We start from the raw sequence: 16,341 nt of genomic DNA, 5'->3' as shown, positions 1-16,341 counted from the left end.
GAACCTTCAGTGCATGGGGGGAGTTGAAGTTGAGAAAGGGTATGCAGTCAACTATAGGAGGAAATAAAAACCATCAAGAAGGGGAAGAAGCAGCCAAGGGCACAGGGAGAACCCGGATGGAGTAGCTTCATGGAAGCTGAGGACTCGGGCGATTCAAAGAGGAGGGGCTTTCTGCAGAGTGGGCGAGTGCAGAGAGGACTAGAAGGAGTGGAGGAGACTTAGGTGGCATAGCTAGACATGGCAGTCTAGGAGGCAACATGGTAGTCAGTTTTTTCTTTGTTCAAAGAATTGAGCTCAGGGATGGGGAAGTGTGGGAGAACAGCAAAGAAATTGTGAGATAGAGGTTGGGGGGCTTGGAGAGAGGGCAGTGATGGGGAAGGAATGCCCAGAGTCCAAGGCAGGAAGGCATGGCCTCTGTGGAGTCCCTGGGTCCAGTGAGTAGAGGGGGCTACCTGGCTGTGGTGGAGAAATGGGGGCCTAGATCCTGAGAATTCTCCAAGGTAGGTACCAATACTTCTTGTTTACCAATGAGGAAACTGAGGCACATTGAGTTTAAGTACCTTGTCCAAGATCCAAAGTTGGTGACGATGGAGCAGGCTTTGTACCCAGGCAGAAGGATTCTGTGATCCTCCCCAGCCCACCCACACCTCACTAGAGAGAGAGGAGGCCCACTTCTGGGCTGCAGACTGCTTGCTGCTAATTTATCAGCAGGAACATCCCAGTGCCCTCACCCAGCCGTCCTCCCCTCCACAGGAAATCTGTGCATTTTCACCGGGACCTTTTGGAGTAAGTGTTTGTCTTTTCCAACCCAGAGCCGAGGAAGGGGCTGGGCAGTAGAGGGGCTGGAGGGAGGCTAAAGGGCCAACAGGTAGGGCAGGGAACCTCCTGTTGTTGTGAGAACTGGGGAACAGGGCTTGGGCTCCCTTCTGGACCCCAGTCCTCTCGCCCATGCAGGGAGTACAGGGTTTGCCCTGGCGGATCTGGTGGATCTGGAGGTTACTGCTGTGGGCCTGCCCCACCAGCCTGTCCCCAAACAGGGACGGGCCCATCACACCCAGAATCTGCTCCCTGCCCCATGAAGCCTGGGCACTTTCCCCTCTCTCTTGTTACCAGGATGGCCACGTAGGAGCCCTGTGGTCTCAGCGAACCTCCCTCCTGGTGGTGGAGACAAAAACTCAATAAACAAGAACTGTCAGGTGACAGCACAGGTCATGGAGGAACTAAAGCAGAGGCTGCGCTGTAGCTTGCCGGGGCCACTGTAGGTGGGGCTGGCTGGTCTCCCTTGTGGTAGGGCCAGACTGTGGTGGCCTTTCTGGCGTTGCCCGCTTTGGTGATGGGGGCTGTGGATTCCAAGCACATGGGGTCCTCTCTGTCCTCCCCACTGCAACACAGACATACACTGGGGCCGCAGGTCCCTTGAGGGAGATATGCAGGGTCCAGTGTCTGGAAACATGGGCTTGGCTACCACAAGAGGCTGGAGCGGGTGGTGGCAAATGTCCCTCTAACTCTGACAGCCGGTGTTCCCTACCTGGGAGCACTTCCAATCCTGTTTAATGAACCTCATGTCTCTCTGGAGCAAGAAGCACTACCTTGGCCAAGGCCCCTCCCCACGTCCCTGCCTCTGTTTCTGCTTCAGTCTTTCTTTGTGCCTCTTTCTCCCTTCCTTGATTCCTCTGGGGCTCTCCCCCACCCCAGTCCCCTCTCTTTTCCCCACTCTTCCCCTGGGAGCTCGGGGGCTGGGGAATGGGGCTGCGCATACAAGCCGGAGCCATTGTTCAACAATCTGTTTTTGTCTTCATCTTGTTGGCAGGCGGCAGGAGAGGAGCAAAAGGTTAATGAGGCACTGTGCAGCGGGATTACTGCGTGAACGGGCGGGCGGCGGGCGGGCGAGCCAGCCGTGGTGACAGGGAACTAATTAGGAGCAGTTTAACAGGAGGAAAAAGTGAAATCTCCTCTTCACCAACTGTCAATAATTAGCTGATTTGGTGAGGTTGAAATGTGTCCACAGAAGGTGGGGCTTGTCTGTGGATGAGTGAGGTGTGGGGAGTGGGGGGCAGCGGGGAGCTCGACCCCGTCCCTAGGTGATGTTGGGGTAGAGGGGCCGTCCCATGGCCCCAGGGCCTGCCCTCTGCCCCTCTGGCTGGCATCCCTCTGCCTCAACTCTCCATATGACCTTGGGTCTTAACCTCAAAGACCTCAGTTTCCCCAGCTGGAAGATGAGGTGTTGGAACTAAGTTTCTTCCTGTAAGAACTAAGTTTCTCCCAGTAAGATTAGGAAAGTGAAAACTCAAGACAGGGCCCTGGTGCTAGACAGTGGGCTGAGTGAGTCCCCTTGAGTTACATGCTGCCCCTCAGGTGCCCGGCCTGCAGCAAGAGTGTGCCCTCTGGGAGCCACCCTCTGGGTCTGGGCATGGCGAGTGGGCAGGGCCTTGGCCTTCCTGGGAATGTGTCTTATGGCCCCTAGACCCTCAGTGGCTCCTTTGTCCTCCCTGCAGCTGTGGGTCTGGGGTAGGGATGAGAGATTGGGCAGTGTGCCTCCTGGCTGGGGCTGCGGGCAGGGGAGAGGGCCCTGGGTCACCCTTATAGGGGCTGGAGGCTACGAGCATGTGTCTCTTCCCTGCCTCAGCTGTTGCACGAGCCCCTGGGGGCAGGAGTGAGGTTCACTGGCCAGGAGGCTTATTTCCTGTGGGCCTGTCCCCTGCTGGCTGTCTTGTTGGTTTGTTGGCCTCTGCCCTCTGCCTTCCCTGAGGCCTCAGCAGAGAACCGGCCTCCCCCTGTACCCTCACCACCTGTTCCTCCCCCTTCTAGCTTTTGCCAAGCACCTTGACTAGAAGAAAAGACAGCCTAAGAGTCCCCTGGGGACAGGGCTTCCTGCTCTGAGCCTCCCATGTCAGCCCTGGGAACTCCCCAGGTCCCTCCCTCTCAGCTGAGCCCCTACTCACCTCAGCTGTAGAGGGTTCTGGGGATTAGAAGCCATGTTCTGAGGAGGGCTAAAGCCTTCCCATCATTCCTCAGCACGATTTATGAGCCATGTCTCGTCCTGGCCCCAGAGAGTGGCTCTTAGAGGCCATGTGGTAGATGAGGCAGGAGGGCCAACCTCAACCACCCCATACTCCTTCCTGCCTTCCCACTTACAGCTTTCAGGGCTAAGAAACAGGCATACCTCCCTGTATGGGCGAAAATGTGGGTACCCTCAGTGGGTACCAGAACCTCCGCTATCTCCACCCTCTTACCAGCCCTGATGAAAATGGTGGTTTTGATGAACCAGCCTGGCTAGACAGCTGTAAGCCACCAGAAGCAAAGGTCCCCCCAGCTTATCTCCCTTTCTTTGAGAAAGTATTTGGACCCCCAACCAAGAATGGAGAAGAGTTGGGAATAAGCCGGAATGTGAGTCCACATTCAAGCTGTTCTAGAAATGGCTCCTCCTCCAGGAAGCCCTCGCTGATCTCCACCACCAGGATCTGTCTTACCTCTCCTGTGTAGGCTCGGGTGGTGTGTTTTCTGTGTTCCATCTTCCCCCTTGGGACAATAGACCTTTCTGCCTTCCCTGACACAAGGTGTCCCTGTGGCTGAGAACTGGTGCTCTGTATCAACACCTAGTACAGAGCGTGGCTCATCTGGGTTCACCTTGACTTTGTTGGTCCCTGCTTCTCCCATTCTTGCAGGGTTGATGTGAGGCCAGAGACAATGTCTCGGGTCCATTGCATCCCTCCTGAGTCTACAGCAGTATTCAGTGTCTCCCAGAGCAGCAGCCTCCTCCCCTCCAGTCTCAAATCCATCTCCTACTTTGCTTGGAGATGTTTGTTTGGGGTTTTTCTCGTTTACTGGTTTAATCAGTCCCTACTGAACTCTAAAGTGGGCTATTTTTGCCGTCAGAAATCTGCTGCCTCCCCGCCCGCTGCTTTCTTGGAGTTTGCCCACAGGACCCCCCAGGAGGGACGGATGGGAATGGCAAAGCCGCTCAGAGCCCAGGAACGCCAACGCCACCTGTCATGTTGCCTGTTCCCCACACCCCCACCCCAAACCTGCGCGTGCACACAGGCTCGCACACATACACGTGCACGCAAGAACATGCACACATGCCCGGATGGCGGACCTTGGCGGGGCTGCCTGACAGCCTTTCCCCCGCAGGTCTCCTTTCCAGGACCTTTCATGACACCTAGCTGAATCCAGGACAGGGAGGGAGAAGGCTTGGTTGTGCAGAGCTTCCATTAAAGGCATTAATACGTGCAAAGTGGAGCCTGCCTGGCCTGCAGCAAGGCTCAGCCCTGTGAGCTGAGTAAGCAGGGCTGGGGCTGAGTGTGGGAACCCTGGGTCCCGTCCTCTTTACACAGCATCACACAGGTTTTCTAAGCCTCCAAAGGGCCATCCTATCCATTTTGTGATATAGTCCTCATCCTGGCACCAGGAGATCTTAGAAAATCTTCCCAGCATACATGTGGGGAAACTGAGGCCTCAAAGCTGAGATGATAGAGGACAGAGAATGATTCTGAGATTGGTCCACCAGAGGGCACCCAGGAATGGTGCGAAGCTCCAAAATGGTAGGGGGCGGGATGTGGTCTGAGCACTTGCTGGGTACACATAGCACAAGGGAGCCGGAAAAGTGTAAGACAGGATTTTTGCCCAAGAGGTACTTCAGTGTCATTTAACTCAACTGTTACCGAGGACCTACTGTGCACAGTGCACAGGGATACCGAGCTGCCTGGAGCAGCTCACCGTGGGGTGGGGTGGGGGACTACTGTAATCACCCCTGTTTAGAGTGCAAATGAGCCTGTGCCTGGGGATGGGATGGAGATCAAAGCATGTGCTGGGGACACCAGAGGCAGCAGCAGTGGATTTGGTCTAAGAAGATCAAGGGAGGCTTCCTGGAGGAGGCAGCCTTAGAGGGTCAGAATATAGCCTGGACTCAAGGCTCAAAGTGTATACTTAGAAAGTAAAGAAAATGGACAGCAGTTGATGGGTGAAGAAGCTGGAGAAAGTCCCAGAAGGCCTGGAGTGTCCAGCAGAGGGTTCTTTCATGGAGAAGGTAGTGGGAGCCCAGAGCTGGCACCAGAGGCCTAACTCGGGGGTCCAGGGCTCTAGACTTAGGCCTCAGCTGCTCCCTAGCCCCAGCCTAATGTGTCTGCCCTCCAAGGACACTCAAGATAGCTCTCCCAAAGGTGGGGCCTGGATGTGTGTGTGTCGGAGCAGGACGTGAGGCCTGCCCAGCCCTAGTAAGATGGGATGTTGTGCCCAGTGGACAAAGCAGTCCCAGGCCTGGCAGAGGCCTCAGGCACAAAGGGTCAGCCAGGTGCCTGCATAGGCTTTGGGCCCTGTGTCAATGTCGCCACCTTCTGCAGACCCTCAGAAGCCCAGACCTGTGGCCAGGAGCAGGTGGTGGCTTTGAGCTGTGTCACAGGGTCACACCGAACACCCCACCCCCACTAGCCCCGTGCCTTTGAAAAGGAGGCAGAAAAGCCATCAGAAGAAAGGCCAGGAGGAGGAAGTTCTTTGTAGTAGGTAAAAGCCCCGGAGAATGGGGCACAGGCAGGGTATCCAGTTTCCTGTTTATGTCTCCGCACCTTAGCTCCAGGTTCAAATATGTAAACTATCCGCTGGCCTGGCTGCAGGTGTGTGTGTGCTCCCAGGCTGTACAGGCAGAGGTGGCCCCAGATGCATTCCTGACTCTAGCCCCCCACCCACAGTGAGCCAAGAGACAGACAAATAGCTCAAGGTTAACCCTTCCCACGCCACAAGGGAAGGTGCTTGGCGGTTCTAGCTGGGCCTTAGGGTGCCTGGGATGCTGGGGAGATGCTGAATAGGATGCTCCATGTCTGGGAGTATCTCCTGGAGGGTCAGCAAGGTCTGAGTGGGGTGGGGAGGATGGGGTGGCACTCTGATAACGGAGAGGGGCATATCCTGAGGAGGCTGGCTGGGAGCTGGTGTGCAGGTTCTGCCTGGGAGTCAGGGAGCGCTAGCGAGGTGGCACTGCTTCCTTCATGGCAGAGCAGGGTGATCCTGGCAGCCCACTTCTGTGGCGGGTGCGACCATCAGCCAGTGCTCCATGGTCCCTGCAGCCCCTGCCCTTCAGGGCTTTGGTTTTCCATCCCAGGCACCCCCTCCCTCGGGAACCCCTGCTGACTGGCTCTCGGGTGCCTGGGGAGGAGCCTGCCAGATGGAAGAGACGGGCCACGGATTCCAGCCTGCCCTCAGCTGGCTGCCTGGGGCTGGGCCACTTCTTCTCCCTGTGGCCACTCCTTGTCCTCTCTCCTCATCACCTTATCCCCAGAGAAGGCCCGTCAGAGCCAGTTTGTGGTCACAGCCAAGTCCCTGCCCCTCAACCCACTACCCTGGGGCTGTGGCCTTCTTTGGGGTGGAGCTGGCTGGGTAGCAGGAGGGGATACTCTATTGCCCTTGCTCAGACCTGAGTCACTTTCACTTACCCATGGGTCCAGAGGCCACTGCCAGGCAAGACCCTGGATGTGCCCTTGGAGAAAACTTGGCCCCACACTTACCTCAGAGAGGTGGTCTTCAAGGGGAGACACTTAGTTTTTGGTGGACGGGGAGGAAACATCACGTATAGGTGAGCAGGCAACTCAATGGTAGCCATTAACCCAACACCTGGCCATGACCAGAGAGCTGGAGGGGTCCTAACAAATGACCAGTTCAGTTGGCCTGGGATAGAGTGAGAGGCTGTGAACCAGGATCAGCACGAGGTGGGGGTCGGGCAACGTGGACCCCAGGGAGTCACTGAAATCCAGTTGCCAAGACCAAAGCCTCTCAGCCCTCATTGGGACAAGTCTCAGAAAACTGTCTGACGCTCATGGCTGCTCAGTGTTTGCAGCACCCTCTGTCATTGCATCCGCTCCTTGGGCTGGTCCCCCAAGGCCACCATCACGGGCTTGTTCCCTTCACTTGCCCTTCAAGTGTGCCTGTTCCCCAGGCCTTGGCACCCACCCCTCCATCTGCTTCCCTGGGTGAGCTCCTCCACTCTGAAGGCTCTGGCTATGCTCACACATCCCGGGCGCTTTCTCCTGCCCAGAGCTCCAGAGCCCTGGACCCATCTGCCTCCGGGCCTCTCCACCTGGGGAACACACTGGCACCCCAGACTCAATGTGGCCACCCTGAGCCTACCACCCCCAACCCTGGCCCATCCCCTCCCATATTCCCTCCCTCTGAGAATGGCGTCACCAGCCACCCCAGCTCCTGAGCTAGAATTAGGAGTCATCCAACGCACAGTCATCCTCAACACCTCCCTCTCACCCCCACGTGGAATTGGTCATCAACTCCTGTGGATTTCATCTTCAGAAAGGCTCCTCCTGTCTGCCCCCACTCACAGCATCATAGGGCAGGACCTGGCACTTCTCTGGTTCCCACAGATGCTCCCCAGGAGGCCTCCCCACCCCCTCCTTACCCCTCCAGTCCATCCTCCACACCCAGCATCCCAAGAGAGACCTTTCTAAGACAGTCTAAGGCCAGGCACAGTGGCTCACGCCTGTAATCCCAACACTTTGAAAGGCTAAGGTGGAGGATCATTTGAGGCCAAGAGTTGAAGATCAGCCTGGGCAACATAGCAAGACCCTGTCTCTATAAAACAATTTAAAACTTAGCCAGGCATGGTGGCACATGCCTGTAGTCCTAGCTACTCAGGAGGCTGAGGCAAGAGGATGGCTTGAGCCCAGGAGTTCCAGGCTGCAATGAGCTGCAGTCACACTACTGCACTCCAGCCGGGGTGACAGAGCGAGATCCTATCTCAAGAAAAAATAAAAATAAAACCAGAGTCTGGGTTATGGTCCACTCCTGCTCAAAGTCCTTCTGTGGCTCCCTGTTGCCCTCAGAGAAAATGCTGACACCTTCATGTAGCATACAAGATTCTGCCTGTCCCAGATGCACCTCCGTTTCCTGCCACGTTTCCATGTCCAACATCGCCCTATCTCCCTGACACAGGCCGTGCTAGCCAGCTAATACCTTTTTCTTCACCCAGCAAGCTTGGCCTGCCCTTTCTGATCAAAATTCTCCATTCTCTTCCTGGCTTAACCCCTCTGAGAAGTCTTCCTTCCTTGTTGCCTCATCAATACATTGGAACTCCCAGCCCCTCTCCAGTTGCCATGGCACTCTGCTTGTCTCTCCGGACTCCATCTGCTTTCACCAGCCAACTCCTCTCTAGACTTTAAGCTTCTCGAGGGCATGAACTGGTCTTGTCCCCCTCTGTGTACCCAGCCTGGGTGTCTGGAGTTGGCGACCATCAACATCTGCTGACATGAGGGTGGATTGACTTGAAATGAGAGAGGAAGCCTAGGATGCCAGCTCTGTCCCGGGGCCCCCATTCCTGATCCCTCAGCCACCTCCCCCAGGAGCCTTCCCACCCGCTGCATCTCCCCCTGCTCCTACCTGCTGCCCTGTGTGTGGTGGGGAGCCCAGGGGAGACGGGATACCAGGAGGAGGAGGCCTCGGTCTCCCCCGGGCCAACATGCTCTAGGGAGTGGGCACAGTGGGCCGTGGCCCTGGGCCATGGTCCTCCACGGTGGTGCTGAGCAGCCTCTCTGATTTTAATGTGGGCCTCAGTGCTTCAGTGAAAGCCGGCATGGGAAGTTGCTAATAATGGCACTAAAATAAAATATGCTACATCTGTTATGGGTAGCAGAACAAAATTAGCTGCTCACACCTCTGACATCCAAGATGTCTTAACTTAAAATACTCCTTGGCTTACTTTACATCATTTACTGATTATATTTAAAAGAAATACAATTTTGCAATTACTGTTCTTTCCAGCGTGATATCTATGCATCATTTTCCTTTTATGTTTATATATTTCTCCTTCATTAGTGCAGTCTGAAGGGTGATTAGGATTCTTCAAACATTTTACAGAGGTTAAACGTTGATTAAGATTTAATTATTACTGTAAATAGCTTGGAATGACATATGGTGCAAAAGCCTGACATATGTGCATTTGAATAAATGAAGTGCTATTTCCCAGGATGCCTCAGTAGCTGTTTAACAGCTTTCCCGAAGGGTTATGTTACACCTCATGGTAAGATTGCTGGGATGTTATATTTTGTTGGTTTTTGCAGCTGAAAGCTAAGAACAGTTTTCCAGTTTTTTAAAAACATTGAATATTTTAAATACCTAAATTGTTTTGCACAAATTTTTGCTAATTTGTCTAACTAGGTTAAACATTTTCAAAAGCATTTAGATTTTTAAGCGTGGGCGCTGTGCATTGTGTCAGTGGCAGCGTGGGGACGAGGGGAGCCGGCAGGGTGGAGGGGACTGGGGGTGGCAGGGGTAGGGTGGGAGAAGGTGGTTTGAGAAGAGGGGGTGGGGAAGAGGCCTGGGCTCTCAGCTTAGCTCTCTTCTGTTTGGCCCTCTCAGGTGACCAGACTTGGGTAATGGGGCACCAGGGACTACAGAGGAAGGGTCCCCTCTTCTCCCACTGTGCCCACCAGCTCTAGTCCTCACCACACTCCCTCTTGTGTGGACTCCAGTGTGCACAGCCCGGATGTGACAGAGCTCTCCGAAGGCCAGGCCGGCCTGTACCACCTTCTGCCCACTTCCCAGGGTTGCCACATCTTGACATATGGCGGGTGCCTAGAACCAAGTTCAACCAACCTACGTTGCAAGAGGCCTGGTGCCTCCTTGACTCTGTCCAGGGCAAATGTCTGGCGGGGACCTTCCCACTGTGGTAGTGTCTTTCTCACCTGCCCCCCTCAAGTTAGGGGTTCAGGCATCCCCATGGGCTGTCCCTGGAGATAAAGCCCGACGTCGGGGCTGATGTGGTACCTCCAGGGGGATCCCGTCTTCCAGTGCTTACTGGCTCTTTTCTTTCTGCCCATGTATTCCACACTGAGGGAGCACCTACCGTGGACCAGCATTGTGCTAGGCTTTGAGGACGCAGGGGCGAGCCAGATCCGCACGCCCGCTGCCTCAGGGAGCTTGTGATCTAATGTGGAGAGGTGGGGATATGAGAAGTTCAGGGAGCTATGGGGGCCACAGAAGTGGCCACGCCCAGCCTGGGGGAGGGAAGGTGTCTAAAGCTGAGACAAGAAAGATGATGAGCTGAAGACAGGAGAGCAGAGTGGGGGCAGGAATGGAAGTAGGACAGGGCGTCTCTGGACAACTCAGGCAAAGACTGGAGCGGGGACAGAGCCCAGGGTGTGCCAGGAACCAAAATCAGTCCATGTGCCCTGTGTCTCTAGTCCAAGGGGCAGGGTGGTACAGGAGTCTGACTTGATCCCTGAGGATCAGGGTGCCATGGAGCCATTTCACAGTGAAGAGAGGCATGGGAAGACTTGCAGTTTAGAAGGCCAGCACTGGCTGTGGTTGGGGACGGACTGGGCTGGATGAGACCTTGCGGGGAGGGACGGGGAGAGGACGCAAAGAGGCCCCAGAGTCTTTGGGCAGAGCACCACTGGATGGCAGCGTCATTCCCGAGATGGAGAGCTGAGTGGGCCTGGGGGAGAGGGCGGGTTCAGTTCCATTTCAGGTGGGTTAAGTTCAGGCGCCTGTGAGACGTCCACAGCAAAGTCTGGCAGGCAGGCGGCTGTGAACCTGAGGCCCCAGGGAGAAACAAGGCTGGAGAACTCTGGTGTGGGGGTAACCCAGGGCATGTGCAGAGAAGAGGGTCCAGCCAGGCCCAGCCCCAACGACCCCAAGGACCATGCAGTGGGTGTCGTGAAGTCGGGGGTGGCAGTGACCTTGGAGAGAGAGATTTTTCTGGAGTGTGGTGAGAACAGAAGCCAGATTTATTGTGGGTTGAAAAGTCAGTGGGAGGGAAGGAGGTGGACACAGCCAGTGTAGACTAAGTTTTTTAAAGAAACGTAGCTGCTGGGGAGGAGAGAGACCAGGTAGTAGCTGGGCCTGCCTCGGGATGAAGGGGCGGTGTCATCAGAGAAGGTTCCTGTGTGTGGAACACTAATGGGCAAAAGTGGGAGAGAGGGAGGATGACCCAGGAGGGGGCCCCAGAGTGGACAGGGGAGGTGGAGCCAGGTGGGGTCCTGTCCTGTGAGGGGAGGGATGGCAGCTGTGGGGTAGGAGGAGGGCAGGTGGAAAGCCGTGCATGGACATGGGAGGCAGCGTGTTTGATGATGAGAAGCTGAGGGGTTCTCCTCTGACACCTTCAGCTTTTTCCCTGAATAAGAGGAAGTCTCACCTGCCCGGGATGCGTGGGAACAGGGGTTAGGGTGGCTGAGGAGAGGAGAGCAGAGCAGGTGTCCGGTGGCCTCTGGAGAGTGGGCAAGGGAGCTGACCTGGCTGTAGGGGCAGGGGCAGGGTGGTTGTCCACTGGTTGGGGGTCCAGCCAAAGTCAAGGACAGGGAATTTTGAGGGTCTCCATTACATGGTCAGGTTCAAGTAGGAGTGGGGTGCATGGCGGGGTTCTCCAAAGCAGGCTTCTGCCAGCAGCATGGGAGGGACCCTTGGGCTAGGGAGTAGCTGAAGGGATGGCCCCTGGAGTCCGGGTTGCAGGGGAAGATGTAAAGACTGAGTGGTGGGAGTGTGGGTGCTGAGGTCTAGGGGACTGGAAACAGAAGCAGGAGTGAGTGGGGTGCTAGAAAGACAGGGGACTGAGGAGCCCAGGAGGGTGGCGTTTGGATGGAAGGAGGTGGGGCAGCCCTGGGTGGTGATCAGGTCCAGGGGATGGCCCTGTGGGGGGCTGTGGGGGGTCTGCAGTGCGGTAGACATGGTTCTTAGAGGTGAGGGAGATGCAGAACTCAGAGGCCAATGTGTAGGATGTCCACCCACGTGGACACACCGTCAAAAGAAAGAGGCCGGATCTGGGCTGGAAGGGATGCTCTGAGCCCCGTGGCGGGGGGAGGGGGGGCAGTGGAGAAGGAAGATGTGTCACTAGGTAGGGCACGTGAGCCCTGGCTGGGGTGGACATGGGGGTGCAGAGGGGCAGGGCTCTGGAGCCCAGGGTGGTCCTCACTGCAGCTCCCAGCCCCACTATTTGCCCCTTCCCACTCCCCCACTTTTCCTCTCTATTCTCTCTCTGCAGATTGAAACATCCCAGTTAGAGCCGGAGATAGCCCAGGCCACGAGCAGCCGGACAGTGGTGTACAACAAGGGGCTGTGAGTGTGGTCAGCGGCCTGGGGATGGAGCACTGTGCAGCCGGGGAGCTGAGGGGCAGGGCTGTAGACTCATGGCTGCACCTGCAGGGAGCAGCACGCTGACCCCAGCAGTCCTGGGCCCCCTGGGAGAGTGCTTCACCTGCAGTGGAGGGAGACTGACCATTCACATTTTAACATAGGGAGAGGAGTTCTAACACATTTCCTACAAAAAAATAATCAAGTGCATTTCTGGGCCTTACGTGGGGTTGTCAGAACTCCACTCAGCACAATTATGTGTGAAGCTGAAAAATTGTAGAGTGCCCATGGGGTAGAATTAGAATCCTTTTATACTTTGGTTTCTTTTTTATTTTTATTTTTTATCAGAATCAAATCTGAGCCTTAGTTTCAGCTGACCAGAAGTGGCAGAAGGACAGGTGAGGGGAGCCAGATTAGGTTGGTTTGGTGGCCAGGCTGATAAATTTAGGATATTACAATGACCAGCCCAGATGACTCCCTAGGCTGGCGTGGGGAGGGGAGAGAAGGTGGTCTGCACCCCACAGGATGAACTAGCCGTGACTAGGTCCTCAGGAAGTGGCCCAGGGAATCAGGGAGCACTGGAGTCCTCTGCAAGATTCTGTGGGCAGCTGGCTCTGAATGTAGCCAGGCCACATCCATTCCAGAGCTGCAGAACCAGTCCCTCTGAGTGAAACTGGGTGACCCTGGAGCTAGAGTCCCCTTTTGTGGAGCTCTCACTGATTCAGGGCCCCTGAAGCGACCCCAGCTCCAGGCAGGAAGCCCCAAGAAGGAATGGTGCTTGGCAGGAACCGTGGACCTGCGCTTGGCTTCTTCAAGAAGATCCTCCTTCCAGGCCCCAGGCTGGATGCTGGGTACTCGGGCTGAGAGTGGGGCTGGAACTGGGCTGGCTGCCTTCTGGGGAGCTTCTCCAGCCACCAAGGCTGCCTGCCCCATCCCATCCCTTTCTAAGCAGGAAGGTCTCATGCCTGAGAACGCCTAGGCCAGCTCCTTAGACACCTATCAGAGAAGCAGCATCAACCGAGGAGCAGTGGGCCCTGGCTCTGGCACTAAATGGCATTGAGATGTCGGACAAGTTCATTCCCTTCTCTGAGCCTCCACTCCCTGTCTGAAACCAGAAGACTGGATCAAGGGGTTCCCACTGGCTCCTCCAGCAAGACCTCATCTTTGCCTGTCCTGCTCAGATGCTGGTCATCCTGGGCATGTCCCCAGTGTGGACTCTGGACTGGGAAGGGCGCAGGCCCCTTTGGACCAGCGATTGGCCTCAGAACCTGGACCTTGCCTTCTGTATGTGACCCCATATCCCGGGAGCAGTTGACCTTTGCCAAACACTTAACAGTTCTGGAGGAGGAGGTAACATAGATGCCTGGGCCTGATGGTGGGGCCATACCTGCGTGTCGCCTCTCACTCTGCAGCCTCCGAGGCCCCTTGCTGCTGGCTCCCATCTCCCTGCCATTTGCAGACCAGGAAGGAAGAGCGAGCTGTACAGAGGGAAGCAGAGCCTGGGGAGGGTGTGAGCAGGGTGACGCCTCATCTGAAAGGCCCAAACCAGGGGGAAGCTCCAGCCTCAGTGCAGCCCCCTCCTGACCCCACCTAGTATGGAAGCCTCCACCTGCAGCCCTGAGCCTCCCTCCCCCGGGGACTCCACCTCAGGGGAGATTTAGGCCAGAGGTGAACCTTCATGTGTAGGAAGAGGCTGGTGCAGGGCGGCGTCTTAGGGCAGCGGAAGTGTGCTGAGGCGGGTCTTCTGTGGGCATGGCCGTTGCCTCTCTGACAGCCCCTGGTGCCCACCAGCTGGCTCTGCAGCACATTGCCCCGAGGGGCAGCCCACCTGCTGCCCGTGAGGAGGGGGACAAACCTGGAGGACAAAACAGCGGGGCAGTGGAGGTGCCATGGTGTTGGAGGGCCAGGCCTTTTTGAGCCAGTCACACCATAATGTGAATATGCCAGTGACTGCTGCACTATGCGGGTCTCTAGGCCTGGACTAGGGCTGGCATGTCAGGGTCCTCTTTTGAAAAGCTCACTTCAGGCTCACCCTGCTCCTACCTATCATAGGCTCTTATCCTCGTGCACTTTATCTTGGGACCAAAACTGCCTCCCCACCGCCCCTCCCCGAGCCTGCGCCTGCCGGAGGCCTGGCAGAGATGGGTGCCCTAACCCAGCCTGTGGCCTCAGCATCTCATAATTTATTTGCTTTGTCTCCTGGATGATTTCCGTCATGCTCCCAAATGCAGCTTCAGGTGAGCCAAGGGGTCTGCTCCTGTGGCGGTGCAGTGGCAAAGGATCCAGATAGCCCAGGGTGAGGGTGACAGAGGGACAGTGGGCTATGCCAGTAGGCCCTGGTCTGGCTTTGGAAAGCCGCATGAGGGGAAACCTTCACCCAGCACCCATGCCCCACTCTGCTGAGGCCGGAGGAAGGGAGACCTGAGGCGCAGATTGGTTCATGCCTGGGGCGGAGGCTGAGCCTGGACCCACAGTCAGGGCGGGGCTGGCCAGCTGTGCCGGAACACAACCCACACCTGCAGTGGTTCTCCATCCCTGGTGTCCCTGCCTGGCCCTCCGCTGATCACTTCAGACATTCCCTCAGGCTTGGGGATGCCCTTCTTCCATTTCCAGACAGCAATGTGAGGGTGCAGGGAGCAAGATGTCAAGCTGGCCATGGAGTCAAGCTGGCCGACGGACCCCTTTCACTCCTGGTTATGAGCCAACTTGTTTCGTGTTCTGGCCTCTGGCCTGGGAGAAGGGCAGGAGCCTAGAGAAGGCAAAAGGCCCCTAGACAGACCCAGGGTGATCTTCAAGCCTGGCCTAGTGAGAGAGAGGCCCCCGCACGCAAGCCTCAGCCACTCCCAGGGGCCTTTGCAGTGTCTTTTTAACCTTCTCAGAAAATTTCTCAATCTATGTGATTTGTGTAATACTAATGAGCTTCAGGCAATAAATACAGGATTTAAAGCGTCAGGGTGTGGTTTTGTGAATTGTGGGTGGGAAGGGGAGTGGTGTATGGAACCCAGTGGAAAAAGGGAAGGACTGCCTGAGGATTTTGTGGGAAGACCCCCAAGGAAGGTGCAGACCTAGGTTCCAGGCTGGATCGGGCCAGCTGGGAGGCCCAGAGGGAAGGGAAGAGGAAAGGATGGAGACCATGTGAGGGCACAGGAGGGTGAAATTCTGCAGGAATCCCCTTACAGAGCTGTTATTGAGCACTCACTAAGGAGCCCGCACTCGAGGAACGTGAGTAAATAAGACTTTTGGTAGATTCCCATACTGTTTATATCGATGAGGCTGGGAGGCCGGAGGGGGTCATTCCTGGACCACCTGGGGCCAGGAGCGGCCTCCCAGGGAGGGAAGGTTTGAGCCAAGTGGAAAGGTGCTTCATGGCTGCAGTGTGTATGGTACCAGCCCTGAGAGGTCTGCCCCTTAACTCCTCCACTATCCCTTGGGGCTAAGACTTGGGCATCTCCTGATAGCAATGGTTCCTCTTCTTCCAGGCAGCCCCCAGAGTTCTCAAGTCCAGCCCTGCAGAGAGAAGCAGGCAGGGAGGTGGAAAGCCATCCTGGTTGGGTTCAGACAGACCCCAGTTCCAGCTGCAGCTCGGCCCAGCGTGACTGGAGCTTCTAGCCAGACACTTCCTTTATTCACCTATCAATTTGGTCAGATGTTTATTGACATCTACTGTAACTGAGCCTTGGTGTCCTTATTTATAAAATGTCAAGAACAGCATCACTCGCTGGACTGTTGGAAGGATGGAAGCCGGAGGAGGGATGCACCCAGACTCCTCTTCCCGCTCCCAGGTGTGTGGGGAAGGGCCTGCCTCCCCTCCTGGGTGCTGGACCCTTCCCCACTGGAGAGGGAGGAGAGAAAGGGATAGGGGAGGGGGCTGTTCTCAAAGTGATGCCTCTGGGCCAGGAGGATGCTGGTCTCTGGGGAATTTCTTTGCTAAGAGCTCCACAGGCCACAGCCTCCATCCGGTCAGGCGGAAATCCTTGACTCTCAGGACAGGCATAAATCCCTCCTGGGAGCTGTTTGTTGTTTTTAGCTGGTTTGGGGGCTCAGCTCCTGCCCAGACCAGAGATCATTAACACTCCAGGAATGTGGCCTCCCCTGCCCCCATCCCCCCCTGCCTGGCCCATCGGACCTCCCTCCTCTCACTCAGGCCACGGTTAGAAGGAGAGTCAGAATGTGAGGGGATGGGTGCCACGATAAGTGACCCTTCCTGATGCCCCAGGGACCTAGCCTCATTTTCATAGCTCCCTCAGTTCCCGAAAGCTGCTGCAGCTTCTACCATCTTGGCCA

The 16,341-nt window shown here is 56.2% G+C and overlaps 1 protein-coding gene across 6 annotated transcripts in view; it reads left to right on the top strand.

Annotated features, from left to right (window-relative positions):
- SFXN5 (sideroflexin 5) overlaps positions 1–15,009 on the top strand; it is a 129,385-nt gene extending 114,376 nt beyond the window's left edge. For 5 of the 6 annotated variants that reach the window (XM_023223919.3, XM_023223924.3, XM_023223921.3 and 2 more), the window contains one exon: positions 11,969–15,009. In XM_023223919.3, the coding sequence (XP_023079687.1) occupies positions 11,969–12,046 (78 nt within the window). In that variant the 3' untranslated portion in view covers positions 12,047–15,009. The remainder of the gene's footprint in view (positions 1–11,968) is intronic. The other variant, XR_002734047.2, reaches the window with a different exon arrangement.
- The last annotated feature ends 1,332 nt before the right edge of the window (positions 15,010–16,341 follow it).

The sequence above is a fragment of the Piliocolobus tephrosceles genome, chromosome 15 (genome assembly GCF_002776525.5).
Source record: "Piliocolobus tephrosceles isolate RC106 chromosome 15, ASM277652v3, whole genome shotgun sequence".
NCBI lineage: Eukaryota > Metazoa > Chordata > Mammalia > Primates > Cercopithecidae > Piliocolobus > Piliocolobus tephrosceles.
The sequence above is the reverse complement of the archived record's forward strand: the minus strand, read 5'-3'. Positions and strand labels throughout refer to the sequence as shown.